The sequence below is a fragment of the Scyliorhinus canicula genome, chromosome 18 (genome assembly GCF_902713615.1).
Source record: "Scyliorhinus canicula chromosome 18, sScyCan1.1, whole genome shotgun sequence".
Lineage (NCBI taxonomy): Eukaryota > Metazoa > Chordata > Chondrichthyes > Carcharhiniformes > Scyliorhinidae > Scyliorhinus > Scyliorhinus canicula.
The window spans coordinates 109,975,721-110,003,027 of record NC_052163.1 but is presented as its reverse complement, the minus strand read 5'-3'; the positions used below and the strand labels follow the sequence as shown (position 1 = coordinate 110,003,027).

General features: G+C 44.6%; 1 protein-coding gene across 2 annotated transcripts in view; it reads right to left on the bottom strand.

Annotated features, from left to right (window-relative positions):
• The window catches only part of LOC119953281 (CREB-regulated transcription coactivator 1-like), an 87,900-nt gene extending 61,250 nt beyond the window's left edge, over positions 1 to 26,650 (bottom strand). For both annotated transcript variants that reach the window (XM_038777372.1, XM_038777373.1), the window contains exons 1-2: positions 26,497 to 26,650; positions 2,209 to 2,325 (exon numbers count right to left, since the gene is read on the bottom strand). In XM_038777372.1, coding sequence (XP_038633300.1) covers positions 2,209 to 2,325; positions 26,497 to 26,622 — 243 coding nt within the window. In that variant the 5' untranslated portion in view covers positions 26,623 to 26,650. The remainder of the gene's footprint in view (positions 1 to 2,208; positions 2,326 to 26,496) is intronic.
• Between the last annotated feature and the right edge of the window lie 657 nt (positions 26,651 to 27,307).

The following is a 27,307-nucleotide window of genomic DNA, read 5'->3' as shown; positions in this document are numbered from 1 at the left end:
CAGAATTCTGCATGGCCAGGACTAAATCAGAATTGTCTTGTATTTTCCACCTTATTAGAAGAACCAATGGTGCCAGATTTAGCCTTTTATAGATCACAAAGCGAGCCCAGAATTTGTGCGGTAGCAGCTGGTTTTAGGTTTCACCATGAGCCCTACCTGCATTAGTCAGAAGTTTTAAACTAGGAAGATTGCTGCAGCACACATTCAATCAGTGTTGGGTCCTGTATGATGCACGTTAAGTCCATCAGGCGAGGTTAACACACGGATCAAGCGATGCATTGTTATCAGTAACAGGAACATTGACAATATCTGCACTTCTTAACCTGGGGACACTGGAATCGACTGAAACAGTGTCACCAAAATGCTAATGGCAGATGAAAAGGAACCTTTGCATTTGTGGCAGTTTCTGCAAACAAAATGAGAAGATTGCAGAGTTCAGACATGGAATGGAACTGGTTTGAGGTCTCCTGTCTGCTCCACTGATGCCTGGCATAGAAGGGTACTGAAGAGGGGATGGACAATAACTTTTGAGGATGATTGCAGGATCTACAAAATGAACTCAGCTACAGTCAAGCTCACTGATTTGAAACATTAACTCTGTTTCTCTCTCCAAAAATGCTACTTGACCATTGCTGAGTGTTGAGCATTGTGTGGGTTTCAGATTTCCAGCATCCACAGTGTTTTCCTTTCACTGTAATCAATCTAACTTATTTACAAATTGACTGTCAAATAGGAATTCAACAGGAGTGACCATTTAATTTTGTTGCTGGTCTGTCACATTATATCTCTATAGCGTGAGTTCACTGTTACACTGCAGTCATTCACCCAAAGAGACAAGTCTGCTGTATTCCCCATAGTTTGACCGATGAAATCCAATTAAATCTACAAATAGTGGCCCCTTTCTCACTCATAATATTCTCATGTCGGGAGGGTAATGGTGACCTCCTGCACTGACTGTTGAGTAACCCAGGAAACAGGTCATGAAACACAGGCATAGGCATTCACTTGTATAAAAGATGCTTACAAACAACATCTATACACAGGTAAATTCACTCACTCCCTCACAACACAACCTCCATTCCATGTTCTCCGGTTTGTGCGATGCTCAGTGGGAGTTCAAATTCGATTTGAGAGCTGAAGTTTGGAGTCAGGTGATTTTAACAGTCACCAGTTTGGCTAATTAGTGACCAGGGTCCAGAATCTAACAGCAATAATCAGCTCAATACTGAGCAGCACTAAATTTTGGCGATCAGTCATCCAGCTGTGCTACACCACAACACAACCCCAGGACAGGCACTGAGCAGAAACCAGATTCAGGCCTGTGAGTAGGGGCAATGTCATTAGTGCCTGAAAATCCTTGAGACACTCAATTTGATCAACAGCAGCACGCAAACATACCTGGTTTACCCAATAGGGTGGCAAAGGGCTTTGACAGTATGTTGGGTGGGGACACAACACATGAAATTAGTGAGCTTTTCTTTTTCTGAAGCGGTCTCTCCATTCTTCTTATGCTGTTCATACACAAGAGCTTGTGACAACCGCAGAATTAGCCAGTTCCTCAGTTCTCTTTTATCCATTAATCACTCACTGCGAATGGTTTTATAAATTCTAAATAAATTCCCTTCCCTCATCCCAGAAGTAGATCACAGACCTAGAAGGTCCAATCTCCAGACAGTACCTGACAAGTGAACTGAGATTCACATTGGGTAGCCCATTGCAACAGCCACACATGCTTTACCTGCAGATATTCATGATCTACTGGGTGGGGTGGGGGTCCAGGATACTGGCATCTGAACCATAATCCCAACTTTCATCTTTCTCAAGTACATTGTAGCTACCACTATCTGTACAGAACATCAACAGACAAACAGTGAGCTTCAGCTCCTCTTGTGTTAGCACTGAGTGAAACACAAAGAGAGGTCTTTGGATGGGGCTCTTTATTAAAATTTGCCTATCTGTTGAGCAGAATTTTTTTGACAATCCCCATTTCGTCCCTGCCTCATAATTTACTCCATAGTGCATTCTATGAACTTAAATCCAAGTGTAAGCTCAGAGTGAAGATTGAGGACAACAGCTTCTGTGAAGCATTAGCTCCTTTCTTAGTTCTTTCGCCTTTGCAATGTGAAGGGAGGGATACATTTATTATAAATCTTCTGTTTTATCTCCAGTTTTTATTGCTTTTCTTTTCAAACCTAAAAATGCACTCACCTGAAAAGGGAGGTCCAGAGTGGTGCTCCCAATCTGGTTCACGTTGGGAAGGGAGCCTCCATAGTACTGACCCCGACCCTGTCCCAACTGTAAATACTGAGATTTTTGCAACTGTAACTGAGAACAAAAGAAACAGAACAGTTAGAAACAAGCCAACAAGAGTCGAGACACCGGCCATAGAACCTTCGGGAACCTTTCTCTGACAACAATCATCATCACATACCAACGGCTCCATGGGCTGGTCTCCAGGCAGCTACTGCTCACATAAATTAAATAAAAACTCATATCGGAAAGACTCAGCAGGTCTGGCAGCATCTGTGGAGAGAGAAACAGAATTAACGTTTCGAGTCCATATGACTCTTTGGAGGTCAAACAGATTCAAAACGTTAACTCTGTTTCTCTCTCCACAGATGCTGCCAGACCTGCCAACTCTTTCCAGCATTTTCTGTTTTTATTTCAGATTTCCAGCATCTACAGTACTTTGCTTTCACAAAACTTATATCATCGTGAACAGCATTCAAACAGGTACCTGGAAAGATAACTGGACTAAAAGATTAAATTCTGAGGGCAAGTTACATAGAATACAATCAAAACAGAAAATGCTGGAAATGCTCAGCCAGCCAAGCAGCATCTGTGGAGAAAGAAGCAGAGTTAACGTTCCAGGGCAATGGCCTTTCAGCACAACTGGGGGGTGGAGCAGTTAGAGATGTGACAACTTTTAAGAGAAGGTCTAGCACTGCTGTCTCATGGCGCTGAGGACCCGGGTTCGATTCCGGCCCCGGGTCACTGTCAGTGTGGAGTTTGCACATCCTCCCTGTGTCTGTGTGGGTCCCACCTACACAACCCCAAAAAAGATGTGCAGTGTAGGTGGATTGGCTAAGCTAAATTGCTCTTTGATTGGGAAAAAAATAATTGGGTACTGTAAATTTATTTTTAAAAAGCACGAGATAGAAACAAGTGATTAAATGACAGAAGGGATGCTAGTGCAAGGAAAAAGGAGATGGAAATGAGACAAGAATAGAAACAAATGATGGGTCCAGAGGTGTGAATGGGAATAGCAGAATCATCAAGCGCTGCTGTCTAAAAAAAAGGGCAGAGGCTAAATCTTTAACTGATGAACTCAGTGTTGAATTCAGAAGCTGAAAAGAGACTAATTAAAAGGTTCTTCAGTCTACATCGAGTTTCAGTGAAACAGATTAGAAGGTCGTAGACAGATTGGGAGTGAGGTGGAGAATTAAACTGACAAGCGGGTGGAAACGTGGGTTCACACTGTGGACTGAACATAGTTCTCCCGCAAAGCAGATATGCAATCAGCACTCAGTCTCTCCTCCTTTCCAACCTTCCCCTACGTTGCACCAATGAAACTCAACGCAAGCTCACGGATTGTTTTTGTTTTGTTTTGTGTAAGGGACGTGGGCTTCGCTGGCTAGATCTGCATTTATTGCCCCTTCCCAATTGCCCTGGAGAAGGTGGTGGTGAGCTATCTCTTGAGCCACTGTAATCCATGTGGTGTGGGTACACTCACAATGTTAGTAGGGAAGGAATTGCAGGATTTTGACCCAGCGACAGTGAAGAAAAGGCGATATATTTCCAAGTCAGGACGGTGAGTGGCTTAAGGGGATTAAGGGGTTCTGCAGCTCTTGTCCTTCAGTAATGGTTGAGAGTTTAAAAGGTGCTATCTATGGAGCCTTGGTGGATTCCTGCAGTGCATCTTGTAGATGGGACTCACTGCTCCTACTGTGCATTGGTGGTGAAGGAGTGAATATTTGTGGATGGGGTGCCAATCAATAGGACTGCTTCGTCCTGGATGGTGTCAAGCTTCTTGAGTGGTATTGGAGCTCCACTCATCCAGGCACGGCGAGAGAACTCTATCACACTACTGTACTGACTTGGCACAGGGCTAAATCACAGGCTTTGAAAGCAGACCAAGGCAGGCCAGCAGGGCGGTTCAATTCCCGTACCAGCCTCCCCGAACAGGCGCCGGAATGTGGCGATTAGGGGCCTTTCACAGTAACTTCATTTGAAGCCGACTTGTGACAATAAACGATTTTCATTTCATTTCATTTGTTGTAGATTCTGTACAGGTTTTGGAGGCTCATGGAATGAGTTACTTGCCACAGGACTCCTAGTCTCTGACCTGCTCTTTGTAGCCACGGTTTTTATATGGCGAGTTGAGTTTCTGGTCAATGTTAATCCTGAGGATGTCGATAGTGTTAGGAAATAGAGATGGTTTAAATAATTGATAGTTGTATTTGTGGGTATTATATTTAAGCTTAATTTGTGTTTCTGTGCTTGTATGGCAAAGAAAGGGTTAAAACTTCAGTTAGTTTCACGTTAAACAAAGATGCCTCTTAGTCTACGGTTTAGTTTTATTTTAAACTTTCCTGGATTGTAATTGAGGTTATATTTTGTGAAAGCAATTACATGGGTAAATAAACTAAACTGTTGCTTAGCAACCAGAGGCCCACACTGGGGTGTAAAAGCATTTGGGCTCAGCTGAATCTGAGAAGAAAGCAACTCTCAGACACTGCCTATACAGGCAGGACAATACAGGATGAAGGAAACAGTCCCACAAGCTAAAGGACAGCCAGAATCCAGGAATGAAAAGAGGAGTTCCAGGAAGACTGAAGAAAGTGGGGCAAGGAACACAATACTTTTCATTGAAGTTAAAGAAAGGGGCATGGAGGCTCCCAGTTACAAACAGAGCGGAAAGGTGCAGACCTGATGAAATCGGTTAGCGAGAAGCCAGATATCTGATGGAATCAGAAGGTTGGTGACACCTTAACACAGCCTGTGAAGCAGTAGTGTTCTGTTGACACAGCTGGGTTCCTGAGAGATTGTGCGGTAGCGTGAATGCATGTAGTAATCCAGGGCAGAGGAACACTGAAAGGAGAGAGTGAACTGCTGGATATGGATCCTTGGCGAAGGCATTTAAGATAAAACAGTGTGTGGGAGAAGATTCCAAACTGTGTTCTTAGGCAGTGGAGTTTGAAAACCCTCACATGGAAGTCAGATTTCCAGTGAGACCAGTTGGCTCACAGTGTGACAAGCATCTGGGGGCGAGGGTTTGAAGTGAAATCCACATTAGTTGTTTTGGTGGCATGTGTCACTTAGTTTAAAAGTGTGGTGTGTCTGACCACATTTTGCCTTTGGTTTACATGGACTGTGTACTTACTGAGACCATTAGAGTAGCTGATATGTTTTGCAACTTATGTAATCCTTATATATCTGTGTGTATCAGCGAAGGTGTAGTGGGAGTGAAGGAGCAGTGCATTATAGTTAATCTTTTCTGATTTATTAAATATTTTATCCTTCTGTTTAAAGTTAACCTGCAGTCCTGTGACTCTCTTCATCCACGTGTCTCAAAAAATAAAAGTTAGAATCTATTGATTCGGGCCTCCGTTCTGGGACCCGACTGCCAAGTCGTAACATCAGCTGGGATCATAATTAAAATAGGGCATTCAGTGATGGCAATGCCACTGAATGTAAAGGGGCAATGGTTAGATTCCCTCTTGCTGGAGATGGTCTTTGCTGGTACTTGTGTGGCACAATGTTAGATATCTCCCAATGAGGCACTTTTCAGCCTTCCTAACTCAACACTCAGTTCAACAATCTCAGATTATAAGATTTGCCCCCTTTCCTCTGGATAGCAATTGTTGGTGATGTTCTAGTTTTCCCTTTTACACCTCCTCTAGTCTGTAGGCTGCTTATTCTTTACTTGACCCATTACCATCTCCCTTTGCCTCGCACCATCATAATTTTTGTCATTCCCTTCCGGCTTTCGCAATACTAGGGATCTTTACTATTGTTATTTCCTCCTTTTTTCCCCCTTTTGCTGTTGCAGTGCCTAAGTTTGTATTCCTTGGAGTACTGGCAGGATAGTAAAAGTGGAGAGGAGGGCATAAGATTACAGAGAGGCAGATTAAATGGGCAGCACAGTAGCACAAGTGATTAGCACTGTGGCTTCACAGCGCCAGGGTCCTAGGTTCGATTCCCGGCTTGGGTCACTGTGTGGAGTCTGCACGTTCGCCCCGTGTCTGCGTGGGTTTCCTCCGGGTGCTCTGGTTTCCTCCCACAGTCCAAAGACGTGCAGGTTAGATGGATTGGCCATGATAAATTGCCCTTAGTGACCAAAAAAGGTTAAGAGGGGTTATTGAGTTACAGGGATAGGGTGGAAGTGAGGGCTTAAAATGGGTCGGTGCAGACTCGATAGGCCGAATGGCCTCCTTCTGCACTGTATGTTCTATGTTCTAAGAACTGAGCAAGGAACAGTATGTGCTAATGCTTTTGAACTAATGATCCACAGGCCCACACTAATGTTCCAGACACAAGTTCAAGTCCCACCACAGCAGCAGGATGAATTTAAACTAAATTAATTAATTAAATCTTGAATAAAGACCAGCATTTGTTGCCCATCCTTAATTGCCCCAGAGAAGGTGGTGGTGAGCTTTCTTCTTGAACCGCTGCAGTCCATGTGGTGTAGGTACATTACTGTGCTAATAGGGAGGGAGTTCCAGGATTTTGACCCAGCAACAGTGAAGGAATGGTGATATATTTTCAAGTTGCACCAAACTGCTACAGAAAAGTCAAATCATAATAAAAGTAGGTGCACCATAAGGCATCGACCTGGGAACTGGAAAAAAAGGCATTCCTTGTTATATTGTTGCAGAGTTGACTCTGTAAGCATATAAGATATGGAGGGGACTTTACAGGGTGGATGTGGAAAGGATGTTTCCTCTTGTGGGATAATCTAGAATTCTGGGTCACTATTTCAAACTGACGATGAGGCTTTGGAATTCTCTTCCTCAAAATGTGGTTAAAACAGCGATCTTGACTATTTTTAAGGTGGAGGTAGTTAGACTCTTGATAAACAAGGGATGAAAGGTTATCTGGGGCAGATGGGAATATGAAGTTGAGGTTACAATTAGATCAGCCATCTTACTGAATGATAGAACAAGCTCGAGGGGCCGAGTGGACTGCTCCTGCTCCTAATCTGCATACTCGTATGAAAAGCCCTACTCACTAATATTTGAGCCAAAATTGGAAGAGCTGTCCCTCAGACTAGTCAAGCAGCAATTGATGTAGTCATAATCACTGAATCATAGCTTACAGCCAATGTCCCAAATTCCCCCATCAGCATCCCTAGGTATGTCCTAGGTATCCCTAGGTATGTTGAGGACAGACCTACCAGAGATAGTGGCTCATACATGGGAGCAACTGGCCCTGGGAGTCCTCAACATTGATTCTGGACCACATGAAATCTCATGCCATCTGGTCAAACATGGGTAAGGCAAGCTTCTGCTGCTTACCACCTCCATGAATCAGAGATCCCCCATGCGCTTTTCAAGGAGACACATCCGGAGTGAGGTAAATCCAGAGTAGGAAGTTGGACCGTGGTAATTTGGTACAGTGAGGTAATTCGGTGCAGAGTGAGAGAAGGTGCTTTTTCAGAGGTGCTTTTTAACCCTCGTAAGTGACTGGTAAGTAGTTTCTCTTTTTCTTTTCATTGTCTAATTTATTTATTTTTACTTTGAAATTGTAGTTGTTTAAGTTTACCTAAGGTTTAAGACATGGCAGGAGATCCCAGACCCGTGTCATGCTCCTCGTGTGCGATGTGGGAGCTCAGGGACACGTCCACTGTCCCTGGCTCTTTCACGTGCAAGAAGTGTGTTCAGTTGCAGCTCCTGTTAGACCGCTTGACGGCTCTGGAGCTGCGGATGGACTCACTTTGGAGCATCCGCGATGCTGAGGAGGTCATGGATAGCACGTTTAACGAGTTGGTCACATCGCAGGTGATGCTTACTGAGGGAGATAGAAAATGGGTGACCAAAAGACAGAGCAAGAGTAGGAAGGCAGTGCAGGTGTCCCCTGCGGTCATCTCCCTGCAAAACAGATATACCGCTTTGGATACTGTTGAGGGAGATGGCTCATCAGGGGAAGGCAACAGCAGCAAGATTCATGGCACCATGGCTGGCTCTGCTGCACAGCAGGGCAGGAAGAAAAATTGCAGGGCTATAGTGATAGGGGACTCGATCGTAAGGGGAATAGACAGGCGGTTCTGTGGACGCAATCGAGACTCCAGGATGGTATGTTGCCTCCCTGGCGCAAGGGTCAAGGATGTCTCAGAGCGGCTGCAGGACATTCGGGGGGGGGGGGGGGGGGGGGGGGGGGGGGGGGGGGGGTAAACAGCCAGCTGTCGTGGTGCACATAGGCACCAACGATATAGGTAAAAAACGGGATGAGGTCCTACAAGCGGAATTCAGGGAGTTAGGAGATAAACTAAAAAGTAGGACCTCAAAGGTAGTACTCTCAGGATTGCTACCAGTGCCACGAGCTAGTCAGAGTAGGAATGTCAGGATAGATAGGATGAATACGTTGCTCGAGAGATGGTGCAAGAGGGAGGGATTCAAATTCCTGGGGCATTGGGACCGGTTCTGGGGGAGGTGGGACCAGTACAAACCGGACGGTCTGCACCTGGGCAGGACTGGAACCGATGTCCTAGGGGGAGGTGTTTGCTAGAGCTGTTGGGGAGGGTTTAAACTAATGTGGCAGGGGGATGGGAACCGTTGCAGGAAGTTGGAAGGTAGTAAAACAGGGACAGAAGCAAAAGGAAGTAAGGGAAAAAGTGCAAGGCAGAGAAGACATAGTCAAAAATCAAAAAGGGCGACAGTACAAGGTACAGTGACTGAGGGGAGCTCAGTGAATAGGCCCAGTAATACTAAAAGGACTAAAACTGGAGATGTTAAGATTCAAAACAGAGGTAAAAAAACCAACATAAGTGTACTTTACCTGAATGCTCGTATTATTCAGAATAAAGTAAATGAGTTGATGGCACAAATCATCGTGAATGACTATGATTTAGTGGCCATTACTGAAACATGGTTAAAGGATGGTCACGACTGGGAGTTAAATATCCGAGGGTATCAAACTATTTGGAAGGACAGAGTGGATGGTAAGGGAGGTGGTGTTGCTCTGTTATTTAAGGATGACATCCGGGCAATAGTAAGGGATGACATTGGTGCTATGGAGGATAAGGTTGAATCCATTTGGGTGGAAATCAGGAATAGTAAGGCGAAAAAGTCACTGATAGGAGTAGTCTATCGGCCACCAAATAGTAACGTTATGGTGGGGCAGGCAATAAACAAAGAAATAACTGATGCATGTAGAAATGGTACAGCAGTTATCATGGGGGATTTTAATCTACATGTCGATTGGTTTAACCAGGTCGGTCAAGGCAACCTTGAGGAGGAGTTTATAGAATGTATCCACGATAGTTTCCTAGAACAGTATGTAATGGAACCTACGAGGGAACAAGCGGTCCTAGATCGTGTCCTGTGTAATGAGACAGGATTGATTCATGATCTCATAGTTAGGGATCCTCTCGGAAGGAGCGATCACAATATGGTGGAATTTAAAATACAGATGGATGGTGAGAAAGTAAAATCAAATACTAGTGTTTTGTGTTTAAACAAAGGAGATTACAATGGGATGAGAGAAGAACTAGCTAAGGTAGACTGGGAGCAAAGACTTTATGGTGGAACAGTTGAGGAACAGTGGAGAACCTTCCAAGCGATGTTTCACAGTGCTCAGCAAAGGTTTATACCAACAAAAAGGTAGGATGGTAGAAAGAGGGAAAATCGACCGTGGATATCTAAGGAAATAAGGGAGTGTATCAAATTGAAGGAAAAAGCATATAAAGTAGCAAAGATTGGTGGGAGACTAGAGGACTGGGAAATCTTTAGGGGGCAACAGAAAGCTACTAAAAAAGCTATAAAGAAGAGTAAGATAGAGTATGAGAGTAAACTTGCTCAGAATATAAAAACAGACAGCAAAAGTTTTTACAAATATATAAAACAAAAAAGAGTGGCTAAGGTAAATATTGGTCCTTTAGAGGATGAGAAGGGAGTTTTAATAATGGGAGATGAGGAAATGGCTGAGGAACTGAACAGGTTTTTTGGGTCGGTCTTCACAGTGGAAGACACAAATAAAATGCCAGCGACTGATAGAAATGAGGCTATGGCAGGTGAGGACCTTGAGAGGATTGTTATCACTAAGGAGGTAGTGATGGGCAAGCTAATGGGGCTAAAGATAGACAAGTCTCCTGGCCCTGATGGAATGCATCCTGGAGTGCTAAAAGAAATGGCTAGGGAAATTGCAGATGCACTAATGATGATTTACCAAAATTCACTAGACTCTGGGGTGGTCCTGGTGGATTGGAAATTAGCAAACGTGACACCACTGTTTAAAAAAGGAGGTAGGCAGAGAGCAGGGAATTATAGGCCAGTGAGCTTAACTTTGGTAGTAGGGAAGCTGTTGAAGTCTAACATCAAGGAAGAAATCGCGAGGCATCTGGATAGAAATTGTCCCATTGGGCAGACGCAGCATGGGTTCATAAAGGGCAGGTCGTGCCTAACTAATTTAGTGGAATTTTTTGAGGACATTACCAGTGCAGTAGATAACGGGGAGCCAATGGATGTGGTATATCTGGATTTCCAGAAAGCCTTTGATAAGGTGCCACACAAAAGGTTGCTGCATAAGATAAAGATTCATGGCATTAAGGGTAAAGTAGTAGCATGGATAGAGGATTGGTTAATTAATAGAAAGCAAAGAGTGGGGATTAATGGGTGTTTCTCTGGTTGGCAATCAGTAGCTAGTGGTGTCCCTCAGGGATCCGTATTGGGCCCACAATTGTTCACAATTTACATAGATGATTTGGAGTTGGGGACCAAGGGCAATGTGTCCAGGTTTGCAGATGACACTAAAATTAGTGGTAAAGCGAAAAGTGCAGAGGATACTGGAAGCCTGCAGAGGAATTTGGATAGGTTAAGTGAATGGGCTAGGGTTTGGCAGATGGAATACAATGTTGACAAATGTGAGGTTATCCATTTTGGTAGGAATAACAGCAAACGGGATTATTATTTAAACGATAAAATATTAAAGCATGCCGCTGTGCAGAGAGACCTGGGTGTGCTAGTGCATGAGTCACAGAAAGTTGGTTTACAGGTGCAACAGGTGATTAAGAAGGCAAATGGAATTTTGTCCTTCGTTGCTGGAGGGATGGAGTTTAAGACTAGGGAGGTTATGTTGCAATTGTATAAGGTGTTAGTGAGGCCACACCTGGAGTATTGTGTTCAGTTTTGGTCTCCTTAATTGAGAAAGGACGTACTGGCACTGGAGGGTGTGCAGAGGAGATTCACTAGGTTAATCCCAGAGCTGAAGGGGTTGGATTATGAGGAGAGGTTGAGTAGACTGGGACTGTACTCGTTGGAATTTAGAAGGATGAGGGAGGATCTTATAGAAACATTTAAAATCATGAAGGGAATAGATAGGATAGATGCGGGCAGGTTGTTTCCACTGGTGGGTGAAAGCAGAACTAGGGGACATAGCCCCAAAATAAGGGGAAGTAGATTTAGGACTGAGTTTAGGAGGAACTTCTTCACCCAAAGGGTTGTGAATCTATGGAATTCCTTGCCCAGTGAAGCAGTTGAGGCTCCTTCATTACATGTTTTTAAGGTAAAGATAGATAGTTTTTTGAAGAATAAAGGGATTAAGGGTTATGGTGTTCGGGCCGGAAAGTGGAGCTGAGTCCACAAAAGATCAGCTATGATCTCATTGAATGACGGAGCAGACTCGAGGGGCCAGATGGCCTACTCCTGCTCCTAGCTCTTATGTTGAACACCACTTGCGCAAAGCACTGAGGTCAGCAAGAACATTGGGGGGGGGGGGAGAGAAAGGAGGAGGAGAAGAGAGAGAATGTGTGTGTGTGATGGAATGGGGAAGGAGAGGAGAGAACACGCTTCAAAGTTCACAACCTGCAGTAAATCACCAAATGAATTCTGAAGGACACTGTTGCCAGACTGGGCCTACAGTAGGTGGTAGCAGAGTCAACAAGAGGAAGAAAACCTACTTGACCTTCTCTTCACCAATTTACCTGTTGCAGATGCATCTGTCCATGACAGTGTTTGTATGAGTGAGCACCACACAGTGCTTGTGGGGACAAAGTCTGGTCTGCATGTTGAGGGCATTGTCCATCATATTGCAGGGCACTACCATAATCATTGAATCATAGCTTGCCAAATGGGATAGGCTCAGAGCAGATCTAGCAGCTCAAAACCGGTCATCCATAAGGTCACCATCAGCAACATAATTGTAGTCAATCTGTAACTCATGACCTGGCGTATCCCTCACTCTACCAGTACCTTCAACACAGGAGACAAACCCTGGTTCAATGAGAAGTGTAAGAGAGCATACCAGAAGCAGCAACTTAGGCTACATCACAGGACTGCATGCATGTTAAAATAGTGGCTGTAGCATGTCATAGACAGAGCAAAGTGGTCCCACACCAATGGTGAAATCAAGTTCTGAAATTCTGCCATATCTAGTCTTCAAATGCTAGTGGATAATTAAACCAATAACTGGAGGATTATGTTCAAAAAACATTATCAATGATGGGCAGAGCACAGCACATCAGTACAAAAGACATAGCTGAAGCATTAACACCACCATCAGCTTAAAGTGTCAAATGGATGATCCATCTTGGCCTCCTCACCATAAGAGGTGTCTTCAGGCAGTTTGATTCTATGTAATATCAAGCAATGACTGTAGGTAGAGCAAAGGCTATGGGCCCTAACAACAATTCAGTTATTATACTGAGGGCCTGTCGTCCAGTATTTGTCCTACTCTTATCCTAGCTGTTTCAGTAAAGCTACAACAATTGCACCTACCCGACTTGCTTACCAATGCTCAGTTCGGGCTCCACAAAGGTCACTCAGCTTCTGACTTCATTATATCTTTGGACCAAAATGTCCATGGACATGGGAGCTGAATACTGGAGGTGAGCGGAGTGGGAATACCCTTGGCATCAAGGCAGCATCTGATGGTGTGTGGCATCAAGGAGCCTAAGCAAAGTTGGTGGTTATCAGGCAGGAAACCCTCCCAGTTTGGGAGTCGTAACTAATTCAACGGAAGAGTGTTGGAGACCAATCATCTGAGCACCAGGATATCACTGCCCGAGTTTCTCAGGGGTAGTGTCCCATGTCCAACCACGTCCAGCTGCTTCAATGACCTTCCTTCCCATATAACGTCACAAATGGGGACAGGTATCAATAACTGTAGTGTGCGGAACTATTTGCTACTTGTTAGATATTGAAGCAGTCCTTGGCCACAAACAGTAAGACCCGGACATGATTCATAGAACATAAAAAATAGGAGTAAGCCACTTGGCCACTCAAGCCTGCTCCACTATTCAGTTTGATCATGGCTGACTCTCTAACTCATCACCACAGTACCGTTCTCTCCCCAATGCCCTTGATTCCTTTAGTGTCTAGAAACATATTTCCTCCTTAGATATATTCAGTGACTTGACCTCCAGACTTCTGTGGTAGAGAATTCCACAGGTTCACCATTCTAAGTGAAGGAATTTCTCATCTCACTCCGAAATGACCTACCCCTTATCCTGAGTTTGTGACCCCTTGTTCTAGACTCCCCAGCCGGAGGAAACAACATCCCTGCATCCAGTCTGTCCAGCCCTGTCAGAATTTTTGTTTCAATGACATCCCCTCTCATTTATCTAAATTCCAGTGTATATGGTGCACTCAACTCAATCTCTCATCATATGTAAATTCTGCCACCCCAGGGATCAGTCTAGTCCTTCCTAAGGTTAGGAGGCCAAAGCTACTACAGATCTCACAGGTGGCATGGTAGCACAGTGGTTAGCATTGTTGCTTCACAGTGCCAGGGACCCAGGTTCGATTCCTGGCTTGGGTCACTGTCGGTGCGGAGTGTGCACCTTCTTCCCATGTCTGCGTGGGTTTCCTCCGGGTGCTCTAGTTTCCTCCCACAAAGTCCCAAAATACGTGCTTATTAGGTGAATTGAACATTCTCACTTCTCCCTCAGGCGCTATAATGTGGCGACTACAGGATTTTCACAGTAATTTCATTGCAGTAATGTAAGCCTACTGATAACACTAATAATGATTATTATTATTATTATTATTATTAAGGCCCTGTACAGCAGTAGTAGGACATCCTTGAACCTGTACACAAGTCCTCTTGCAATTAAAGCCAACATATTATTTGCCTTCCCAGGTTCTTGTTGTACCTGCATGCTTGCTTTTGATGACTGGTGTACAAAGGTCTCTTTGTACATCAACATTTCCCAATCTATCACCATTTATCAAAGTGACTAATTTCACATTTATCCACATTATAATGCATCTGCCATTTATGTGCCCACTCATTCAACCACTAATCATCTTGAAACCTCTTTACATCCGCCTCATCACTCACATTCCCACCTAGTTTTTCATCATAGAATCCCATTCAGCAGATTGAGTTTGCACCAACCCTCCAAAAGGGCACCCAACATAGGCCCACACTCCCTCACTATCCCCATAACCCCAAATAAACATTTGGACACTAAGGGGTAATTTAACTGGACCAAACCACCTAACCTGCATATCTTGGATCGTGGGAGGAAACCAGAGCACCCGAAGGAAACCCATGCAGACAGGGGGAGAATGTGCAAACTCAACCTGGGTTTCTGGCTAATAGCACAGTAATGTACCTACACCACATGGACTGCAGCGGTTCAAGAAGGAAGCTGTGAGACAGCAGTGTTAATTACTGTGTCAGCATATTGAAAGGCACCTCCCACCCGGGTTATTCTCTCTTCCAACCTCTTCCATCAGGCTTAGGATATAAAAAGTCTGAGAATACACACTAACAGATTCAAAAACAGCTTCTTCCCCGGTGTTATCAGACTCCTGAACGACCCTCTTGTGGACTGAACCGATCTCTCCACGCATCTTCTCTACTGTGTAGCACTGCACAGCATATGCTTCACCCAATGTCTATGCATTTACATTGTGTACTTCTCGTATGTCCCTCGTTTTTCATGTATGGAATGACCTGCCTGGACCTCGGTACACGTGACAATAAATCGAAATCTAATCGTTAGCCAGCTTGGAGATATTATATTTGGTTCCCTCATCAAAATCACATTTATATATTTTTGAGAGTAGCTGGGGCCCCAAGCACTGATCCCTGCGGTACCCCACTAGTCACTGCCAACCACTCCGAAAAGGCTCATTTATTCCTACTCTGTTTCCCACTGCTAACCAATTCTCAATCCATGTCAATATATTACCCCCAATCCCACATGCTTTAATTTTGCATACTAATTTATGATGGGAGGTTATCAAAAGCTTTTTGAAAATCCAAATATATCATATCACTGGTTATTTATTTAACTAGTTACGTCCTCAAAAAGCTCCAGTAAATTTGTCAAACAATTTCTCTTTCATAAATTCATGTTGACTTTGTCTAATCCCGTTGATATTACATCCTTTATAATACTCTAGCATTTTCCCTACTGATGTTGTACTAACCAGTCTGAAATTGCCTGTTTTCTCTCCCTCCTTTTTTGAAATAACGAATTACATTTGCAACACACCAATCTGCTGGGACTGTTCCAGAATCTTTAGACTTTTAGAAGATGACCATGCCACTATTTCCACGGCCACCTCCTTTAATATCCTAGTACATCTGGGAAGTTATCTGTGTCTTCCTTCATAAAGACAGAACTAATATAGCTGTTTAGATTGCTCTGCCATTTCCTTGTTCGCCATTATAAATTCTCCCGTTACAGACTATAAGGCACCTACATTCTTTGTACATACTTACAGAAGCTCTTAATGTCCACTTTGATCTCACTTGCAAGTTTACTCCCATACTCTATTTTCCCCCTGTTGATCTTTGCCCTCCTTTGCTGAATTCTAAACTGCTCCCATTCCTAGGACTTGTTACTTTTTCTAGCAAATTTATATGATTTTGTCTTGCAGCTAATATTATAATTTATTTTGTTAGCCATGGTGGGTCGCTTTTCTTGTTGCATTTTTGAACGAAATTTTGCAATGTATGCATTTGTTCCTTAAATTTCAGCCATTATCTATCCGTCATCATGCCTTTTAATGAAGTTCCATAATCTGTTGCAGACAAATCTTCCCTCATATCTTCAGTTTCCTTTGTTTACATTTAGAACCTAGTTTCAGATTGGACTCTTCACTTTTCAACTAGATGAAGAATTCTATCATGTTATGGTCACTGTTCCCTAAAGGGCCCTGCACAAGATTAGGCCCTGCACAATAACCCCATCTCATTGCACAATACCAAATCTAGGACCACCAGTTCCCTTAGTCGGTTCCTTGATGTACTGGTCTAAAAATACATCTCAAACACACTCCAGGAATTCATTTGCCAAGCATTATTGCTAATTTGGTTTGCCCAGTCTATATGCAAATTAAATTCACCCATGATTACTGTAGCACCCTTGTTTCAAGTATCTCTAAATTTCCTGTTTAATGCCATCCCCTACATTACCACTACTGTTTGGAAGCCTATGGACAACTCCAACTAATGTTTTCCACCCTTATTGCTTCTTAGCTCCATTCATATTGATTATACATCTTGATTTTCCAAGCCAATATCCTTTCTCACTATTGCACTGATTTTGTCATTTACTAACAATGTTACCCCACCACCTTTTTATTTTTGCCTGTGCTTCCTAAATAATAAATATCCTTTGATATTCAACTCCCAGCATTGGTCACTCTGCAGCCACATTTCCATAATTGCAATCATATTGTGCCCATTCCACATATTTGCACTGTTAACTCATTTTTTCTTATAACTTTAAAGTGCCCGATTCTTTTTTTCCCAATTAAGGGACAGTGTAGCATGGCCAAACCACCTACCCTATACATCTATGGTTGTGTGGGTGAGACCCACGCAGACATGGGGAGAATGTGAAAACTCCACAGGGACAGTGACACAGGGCCGGGATCGAACCCAGGTCCTGGGTGCTGTGAGTCAGCAGTGCTAACCACTGCGCCACCGTGTTGCCCTGCGCTGTTAATTCATCAACTTTATTGCAAATGTTCCATCCATTCAGATACAGTGCCTTTAGACTGGTCTTTGTAACATGTTTACACCTCTTCTTTTGTACTATAGCCCTATTTATTGCTAACCCTCATTTCCTCTGCCTTCCACTTTTGCTTTTCTAGCTTGAATTTCTATCTTTGTTTCCCTCTCATGCCTCCCTGCTCAGGTTCCCATCCCCTCCCCTAGAGTACAAGTGAATGCCCCTGCAAGGATATTGGTCCCAGTCCTTCTGAGGTGAAATGTGCCACCACCAATGGTGCTGTGATTAAAATCTGGACCAAAATTAGATGAGCACAGATATCTTGGAGGATTGTGGGCAGGCAAGATTTAAGATAAGGAGAGTGAGGGCATGGAGGGATTTGAAAACATGGACAAGACATCACTTTTATATTAGTTAATGCATGATACAGTCAAGTGCAAAAATACTTAGCTGAAGGGTGGTTAACCTCAGTGAGTTAGGGCACCACGGTGGCCTAGTGGTTAGCACAGCTGCCTCACGGCGCTGAGGTCCCAGGTTCGATCCCGGCTCTGGGTCACTGTCCGTGTGGAGTTTGCACATTCTCCCCGTGTCTGCGTGGGTTTCGCCCCCACAACCCAAAAATGTGCAGAGTAGGTGAATTGGCCACGCTAAATTGCCCCTTAATTGGAAAACATAATTGGGTTATCTAAAATTTTTTTAAAACTTCAGTGAGTTGAAAACGGATCTTGCCCCAGTGGAATCAAGAATAGATAAACCAAATAGTAATTGGCTATTAATGAGGAGATGAATAGGGTACAAAGTAGATACATTCCACTGAAGGGAAAAGGAAGGGCACTGAAAGCTACAGCTCCCTGGATTACTAAAGATACAGGGGTTGAAGTGAAAAGCAAAAAGGTTTATGACAAATGTAAGGTTCATAATACAGTACAAGATCAAGTTGAATACAGAGAGTGCAGAATCAAGTTGAATACAGAAAAGTAGAGAGGAGACCTAAAAAGTGGCTAACAAAAAAACAAACTGAAAAGTCTTTTATTAACACATTAATAGTAAAGGGGTGGAGTTGATTAGAGATCAAAAAGGGCATCCTGTAGAGACAGAGCACGGCTGAAATGCTGAGTACTTTGCATCTGTTTTCATTAGAGAAAAGGATGCTGCCAATGTAGGAACAATATTGAATAAAATAAAAATAGAGATGCACTTTGTTTGCTCAACAACATTAGGGTGACATTGTTGTAGTTTGGACTTCCAATATTACTCGAGGGACAGAAAAGAACTGTTATCTTCCAGACTGTAGTGAAGTATACAGTGTTCCTCATGGTCAATGTGGAGATCACTGCTCCATTTTGGTATATATTAATGGCCTGAACTTGAATAAATAAGACACAATTCCAAGTCTGGAAATGATATGAAACTCATATGTTATGAATAATAAAAATAGCAACACGCAGGCAGCAAGGTGGCACAGTGGTTAGCACTGCCGCCTACGGTGCTGAGGACCCGATTCGATCCTGGTCCCGGGTCACCTTCTATGTGACATTCCGTCTGTGCTCATTATTCCCGTGTCTGCGTGGGTTTCACCCCCACAACCCAAAGATGTGCAGATTAGGTGGATTGGCCACACTAAATTGTCCCTTAATTGGAAAAAATAATAATTGGGTACTCTAAATTTATTTTTTAAAAAGCAACAGACTTCAGGACGATAAACATGTGGCAAAACATGGCAGATTACTTTCATGCAGAGATTAGAACGAGAGGAAAGGCAGTCGGGAGACTGAAAACAGTGCGAGAGAAGAGGCAGTAGGTAACAGAACGAAAGGAGTGGCAGTCGGGAGACTGAACACAGTGCAAGTGAAGAGGCAGCTAGGAGGTTGATAACAGAATGAGAGGCACTTGGGAGGTTAAAAAACAGCGTGAGGGAAGAGGCAGCAGGTACGGTGGCACAGTGGCTAGCACTGCTGCCTCACAGTGTCAGTGACCCAGGTTCGATTCTGACCTTGGGTGACTATGTGGAGTTTTCACGTGTGGGTTTCCTCTGGGTGGGTTTCCTCTGGGTGCTCCAGTTTCCTCCCACAACCTAAAGATGTGCAGGGTGGGTGGATTGGCCAGCCTACATTGCCCGTTAATTGGAAAAATAATAATTGGGTAGTCTAAATTTATTTTTTAAAAAGGAACTTGAGTAGGCAATACTAAATCATTAGATTGGGTCAGAGTAAGGGGGAAAGAGGTAAAAAGCCTAAATCAGGATTCATGTGCACGGATGTGAGCACACAGAGTATGGTTAATAAGATTGGTGACCTACAGGCACAGATTGACAAATGGAACTGTAGTATTATTCCTCTAACAGACACCTCGCTCGAAAAAGGACAGGACTGTGTGTTAAACATACTGGGTGCAAGGTATTTAGGGGAGACAGGAAAGGAAGAAACGTGGAAGTGTACTGCAATATTGATTAAAGATGGTATTGCAATACTGGAGAGAGAGAGGATGCTCCAGAGGGATCAAAGACATTTATCTCTGGCTAGAGATGAGGAATGAAAAAGATGCAGTAACATTGAATGGTGCAGTATATAGATCAGCAACAACTGGAAGGGATGTAGAGAAACAAACTTTCAAAGAAATTTCAGACAGGTGCAAAAGTTATTGAGTAACTATAATGGGGGACTTCAATTATCCAAATTGAGACTGAGATAGGAATAGTGCAAAGGGACAAGAACAACGAGAGTTTGAGTGTTCAAGTGGGTGGCACGGTAGCACAGTGGTTAGCACTGTTACTTCACAGTGCCAGGACCTGGGTTCAATTCCCAGCCTGGATCACTGTCTGTACAGAGTCTGCGCAGAGTCTGCATGTGCATGTTAGGTGAATTGGACATTCTGAATTCTCCCTCATTGTACCTGAACAGGCACCGTAGTGTGGCGACTGAGGGATTTTCACACTGTAGTGTCAATGTAAGCCTACTTGTGATATTATAATTATCATTTCGTGCAACAGTATTTTTCCAATCCAATGAGAGGGCAGGCACAGCTGGACCTGGTTCTGGGGAATGAGTTGGCAAAAGTGGATCAAGTAACAGTGGAAGCGCATTTTTGGTTGGGGGGGGGGGGGGGGGGGGGGGGGGGAGGTTTAGGTTGGCCATAGTACAGGAGAAGTTGTAATCCAGAGCAGGTATAATTAACTGGGTGAAAGCCAACTTGGATGAGATGAAAATACATTTAAGTCAGGTGAGCGGAATCAAATATTGGAGGAAAAGACGGTGGCTGAACACAGGCTACCTTCAAAGAGATGGTATTGCAGGAAATGGCAAGGTATATTCCCTTGAAGCGGAACGGTAGGACAAATAAATCTAGAATGCCCTGGATGACAAGTGAGATGGAGGTGAAGATGAAAAGGAAGAAGTACGCATGTGACAGGTAGAAAATTCAATGGAGAATCAGGTTGAATATAGAAGGTCCAGAGGGAAAGTGAATAAAACTAATCAGAAAAGCAAGGAGGGAGAACGAGATCAAATTGTGGTATACAAGATGATAAAAGTATGGATAAGTAGGCATGCCGTGGAGGCTTCCTCTTGTGAGGCATTCTAGAACGAGAGGTATTAAGATAGGCGGTAAGAAATTTAAAACGGTGTTAAGGAGAAACTACGGGCTGGGTTCCCTGATTGCCGATGCCGAAATTATGTTTGCCGATTGGCCGGAGAATCCGTTTTTACGCCAAAATCGGGGCGATGGTGTTTTTCGGACGCTCTGCCTCCTCAAAAATGGCGCAGTCGCTGAGTATGCCACACACTGTTGAGACGGCCTCAGGATGTCACCTGAGGCCCTCCTCCGATGGGACGACTTCCCGACGGCATCTGTCGCATGTCCGCAGTTTCTGGAGTCCTCGTGTGGCGGCTGCGGACTGTGTCCAGTGCTGCCACAGTCGGGGGGGGGGGGGGGGGGGGGGGGGTTCCCCAGGCCGGGGGAGCTTGTGGGGGGTAGGTCCAGGGGTGGGGAAGAGTTACAGGGGGGCACTATCTGGCAGGCCTAGCCCGTGCGCGGCCGGCGCCATGTTGTATGGTGCGGCCGCCACAGGTCACCGCCGTCTTTTTCAATGTAAAACTAGATACTTGCTCCGGACATAGCCTCAAAATCAGACAATCCAGCCCTACTTCTCCCAAAGAGTTGTAGATCGGTCTACCCCAGATTGCGTTGGATGCTGGGACAGTGAGTAAATTTGAGGAGGAGTTAGGCAAATTTTTAATTGGTAATGGGTTGAAGGGTTATGGAGAACAGCTGAACGATGGAGTTAAGGCCAGGATGAGATCAGCCACGATCGAATGGTGGAGTAGACTCGATGGGCCAAATGGTCTAATTATGCTTCTATATCTTATGAACCTATGAAAAGAGACTAGCAACTAACATAACAAGGAACCCCAAGGTCGTAAATTATGAGGGGCATAGACAGAGTGGATAGTCAGAGGCTTTTTCCCAGGGTAGGCAATTACTAGGGGGCATAGGTTTAAGGTGCGAGGGGCAAGGTTTAGAGATGTATGAGGCAAGTTTTCTTACACAGAGGGTAGTGGGTGCCTGGAACTTGCTGCCGGAGGAGGTGGTGGAAGCAGGGACGATAATGACATTTAAGGGGCATCTTGACAAATACATGAATAGGATGGGAATATAGGGATACGGACCCAGGAAGTGTAGAAGATTTTAGTTTAGACTGGCAGCATTGTTGGCACAGGCTTGGAGGGCCGAAGGGCCTGTTCCTATGCTGTACTTTTCTTTGTTCTTGTCTTCTATAAGCACATAAATAGTAAAAAGCTGGTAAAAGAATAAGGATGATTAGGGATTAAAAAAAGGAGACTTGCATTAGGAGGCAGAAGCAAAATGCTTTGCATCAGTCTTCACAAAGGGAGAGATGCTACCCAAGTAGAGGTGAAAGGAGGCCACTGGCACACTCGAGGAATTCACATTTGAAAAGGAGGTGCTAGAAAGGTGATCTTTACTTAAAATTGATAAGGCACCTCGACCTAATGAAATGCATCCAAGGATACTGAGGGATGTGACAGTGGAAATTTCAGAGACACTGAGGATCTTCCTTAGACATGGTGGTGGTGCTGGACGACAGAAGAATTGCAAATGTTACACCCTTGCTCAAAAGGGGATTAAAGAATAATGCTGGCAACCACGGATCAGTCAGTTTGCCTTCAGTAGTAGGAAAACTTGCGGAAACTCTAATTCGGGGCAAAATCAATAGTTTCCTAGACAGGTGCAGGATCATTAAGGAAATCTAGCATGGGTTTCTTAAGGGGAAATGGTGTTTAACTATTTTGTTGGGAGTTTTTTGAGGAGATAATACAAAAGGTTGATAAGGGCAATGCTGTTATGTGGTGTATATAGATTTTCAAAAGGCATTTGATACAATGCCACACAGCACACTTGTGAACAAAATTCTAGCTCATGAAATAAAGGCGAAAGTAGGCACATGGATAAGAAATTCGCTGAGTGACAGGAAATGGGAGTAGCAGTGGAATTGCCCATGGGTCAGTTTGGGACCCTTGCTCCTCCTGATTTATATTAATGACCTAGACAGTGGTGTTCAGGAAATGAGTTCAAAATTTGAAGATGACTCAAAGATTGCAAACGTTGTCAACTCTATTGAATTTCTTGCTTTTAATCAATTTAGAGTACCGAATTATTTATTTCCCAATTAATGGGCAATTTAGCATGGCCAATTCACCTACGCTGCATATCTTTGGGTCGTGGCGGTGAGACCTACGCAGACGCGGGGCGAATGTACGAACTCCACATGGACAGTGACCTGGGGCCGGGATCGAACCAGGGTCCTCGACATTGTGAGGCGCAGTGCTAACCACTGCACCGTCCAGTATTGAATTTCAAAAGGACCTAGACATGTCGGTGAAAGTGGCACATGACATTCAATGCAGAGAAGTGTGAGGTGACACATTTTGGCAGGAAGAATACGGAGATACAGTATAAACTAAAGGAAGAAATTCTTAATGAGGTGCAGGATCAAAGAGACCTCAGCGTATTGAATGTAGCAGGGCATGTGGAGACAGCAGTTAATAAACATATGGTATCTTAGGTTTCATTAACAAGGGCATTGAGTACAAGAATATGGAGGTCATGTTGGACTTGTGTCAGACACTAGTTAGGCCTCAACTGGAGAACCCAACCAGTTCTGGGTGCCATACTTGAGAAAGGATGTGAAGGCATTGGAGAGAGTCCAGAGGAGATTCACAAGAATGATTCCAGGGATAACGAACTGTGTCTATGAGGATATAGAATGGAGAAGTTGGGATTGTTTTCCTTGGAGAAAAAGTGGCTGAGAGGAGACTTGATAGAGGTATTCAAGGTCCGGAGGGGTATGGACCTGGTAACTAGTGAGAACTGTTCCCACTTGAGTACAAACTAGAGGGCACAAATTCAAACCAATGGGCAACAGAGGTAGAAGTGGTGTAAGGAAAAACATTTTCACCCAGAGGGTGGTTGGAGTTTGATTCAATCGACTTATTCAAAAGAAAATTGGATTGCTCTATGAAAGGAAATAATTAGGCAAGATTACAGGGATAAGGGAGAGGAGTCGGATTAGGTGGAATGCTCTTTCAGAGAGCCAGTCCAGACTCAGTGGGCCGAATGACCTCCTTCTGCACTGCAAATATTGTTTTTATTATTCATTCATGGGTTAGGCCATTACAGTGGGCATTTAAGAATCAACCACATTGCTGTGGGTTCGGAGTCACATGTTGGCCAGACCAGGTAAGGGCTGCAGATTTCCTTTCCAGAAAGATATTAGTGAACCAGATGTGTTTTTACCACAATCAACAATAGTTTCACAGTCCTCGTTAGACTTTTAATTCCAGACTTTCATAAAATTCAAATCTGGGTCCCCAGAGGATCACCCCAGGTCTCTGGATTACTAGTCCAGTGACAATACCACTACGCCACTGCCTACCCTGGGAGGACTGGAGAAATGACGGGAACAATAAAGAGGCAAAAATGGTTAAAAACCAAAATACAGGCAAATGCTGGAAATACTCGGCAGGCTCTGATGTCACTCACTGAAATGTTGTTTCTTTCCCCACAGATGCTGCCAGACTGTTCAGTAATTCCACCATTTTGTTTTATTTAAACTAAACGGTGCAATTTTAATGGGAATCCAGCAACTTTGGGGAGGGTAAGGGGTGACTTATATTGAAACTTTTAGAGGTTTCAGGAGACAAGTTGAGGTGGCTTTATTGATCGAAGAATAAAGTACAAGAGCAAGGAAATCATCCTAATTTTTTTATAAATCATTAGTTAGGCCTCAGTTTAAGTACCAAGCTCAATCCTGGACAGATGCCACAATTCAGGAAAGATGTCAAGGCATTGAGAAGGATGATGAAGAAATTTGCTAGAATGGACCTGGGATGAGAAACTGCACTTAAGTAGAGGCATCGGAGAAGGTGGGGTTACAATGTTTCTTGGACAAGAGGAGATTTGATAGAGCTGTTCAAAATCACAATGGATTTTGCTAAGAATAAATGAGAGGGCACAGGTTCAATGCGATTGGCAAATGAATCGGGGCAATTTGAGGAAACTATTTTATTACAATGAAAATTATGATCTGGAATCTACTGCTGGCAAGAGTGCTGGAAGCAGGTTTAATAGTAATTTCAAAAGGAATTGGATAAATACTCAAAAGACAAATATTTACAGGATGATGTGGCAAGAGAGTGGGATCAATTTGATAACTACCAAAGAGACAGCACAGGCATGGATCAAATGGTCTTCTCTTGTATTGTATCACTGCTTTATTCTATCTTACTGAATGACAAAAGAGGCTTGAGGGGCTGAATGGCCTTCGTCTGTCACGAGTATAGAAATAATGTGTGACCTAATTGAGTGTCTTATGATGCTTAAAGGAACTGATAGCCCTATTCTGTCTGGTGGGCAGTGCCCAGAAGAGTGTAATATTAAAATTAGACGTAGGTCATTTAGGGGTGATGTCAGGAAGCATTTATCTCACATAGAATCTCCAACACCCTCCACCAAAAAGCTGCTGAAGCTGGGAGTCAAGTAAAAATGTTAAAACTGAGATTGACAGATTTTTGCAGAGTATAGAAAGAAGGCAAGTAAATTATGTCACGACACAGATCAGCCATGATCTACTTGAATAGCAGTAAAGAGGCTGAATGGCCTCCTACTGCTCCTGTCGTTCCTCGGGCAATTATCTTAAAATCTGTCGCCTTTGTTAACTGACCAACCTGCAAGCGGAAACAGTTTGTCTTTTGATTGAACAGATCAAACATACACTTGTCTATCTCGCTCTCCACATCCATCGCTGCCTGTCTTTAACACTGTTCAAATTAAGCACCTGTGATCATACTAGAGGCACTCAAAATCACCTGATGATACAATTTTGTTTGCTGCTGAAATCCAAGTGGCCATTCAATGTTCTACTGAGAAATGTTGTATTTTCCAAAACGCAAAGCCAAAAGTCCGACTAATGCCTGACACAAACAAAATCTGCTAACTCGTTGGGTGGCAGGTTTGCATGAAAACAGCACAAGCTTGTTCACTGTCAACAAACTCCACCAACTCATTCAATGACGAGATCCGGGAATCTGTTTACACATCTCACTATATTCCTCCATCTGGAGATAAAGCAGCCTGTTTCACTCAGCACAATCAAAACAACTACCAAACCAAGAAATTCAAATGCATCAATTGCAGTTACTGAGTGACCCAAGTGTTCAATGAGCTTTGAATATGAAATCTCGAAAATGTAATTTTAAGAAGCAGCATAGTTATCAGGACAAAGTGACTCACTTATGTTGGCGCGAGTACATTAGAATCTGAGACCCTTGTTAAGCCCTGAATGAAACAGCCCAGAAAATTGTAACAACAACTTGCACTCAGCTAGCATCGTTAAAGTAGTAAAACATCCCAAGGTGCTGTACAGGAGCGATTGTCAAACACAATTTGACACCGCGCCACGTAGAGAGATATTGGGACAGGTGAGCAAAAACTCGCTGAAAGGTTTTAAGAAGCGTCTTGAAGGAGGTCGGGGGAGAGGATTGAGGAGGGGGAGAGGATTAGGGAGGGAATTCCAGAGCTGAGGACCTAACTCCCACAGATGGAGTGAAGGGACTGACTGAACTCTGGGTTTGGGCTGTGATTCCCTCAACAGCCGAATAGACCCCGGGCCGGGGCCGAGATTTGGCTGCAATTGTCGCCAGCGGCTCAGCACCATCTGGAGGACAGGACCTGGGCTTGATCACTGCCCCAAGAACATCAGCCTGGGCCCCGGACACTGGGCCTAGGCCGCGGGCAGCTGCAGCCCAGCTCCCGGTAACAGGAGCCCCCAGGCCCGGCGGAAGGCGCTGACTCACCCTGGCCGCCCGGGTGATGCTCAGGTCCTTCATCACCTCCTCGAAAGCCGCCGTCTCCTCCGCCTGTTTCTGGGTGTGGAGCGCGATCTTCTCGCTGAATTTCCGCGGGTTGTTCGATGCCGCCATTTTCCTGCAGCGCCTCCTTCACCCTACGTCATCGCGCACATTGCGTTAGTACGCACGCAGCCTTCCCCTGCGTCGGCGCGCGCAACAGGTCCCCCACCCACCCTGGGGGCAGTGCCCCTCCCCAACACTGAAACAGAGCCTGACCCCCACCCTGGGACAGTGTGTCCCCTCCCCCAACACTGGGACAGAGCCTGCCCCTGCAGCCTGGGAGCAGTGTGTCTCCACCCCCCCCCCCCAATACTGGGACAGTGTCTCCCCCCCCCCAACACTGGGACAGAGCCTGTCACCCCCCCCCCCCCCCACCCTGGGACAGTGTCTCTCTCCCCCCCCAACACAGGGACAGAGCCTGTCCCCCCCCCAAACACTGGGACAGAGCCTGTCCTCCCCCACCCTGGGACAGTGTCTCCCCCCCAACACTGGGACAGAGCCTGTCCTCCCCCACCCTGGGACAGTGTCTCCCCCCCAACACTGGGACAGAGCCTGTCCTCCCCCCACCCTGGGACAGTGTCTCTCTCCCCCCCCCCCCCCCCCAACACTGGGACAGTGTCTCCACCCCCCCCCCCCCCCCCCAACACTGGGGCAGAGCCTGTCTCCCCAACCCTGGGACAGTGTCTCTCTCACCCCCCCCCCCCCCAACACTGGGACAGAGCCTGTCCCCCCCGCCCTACCCTGGGACAGTGTCTCT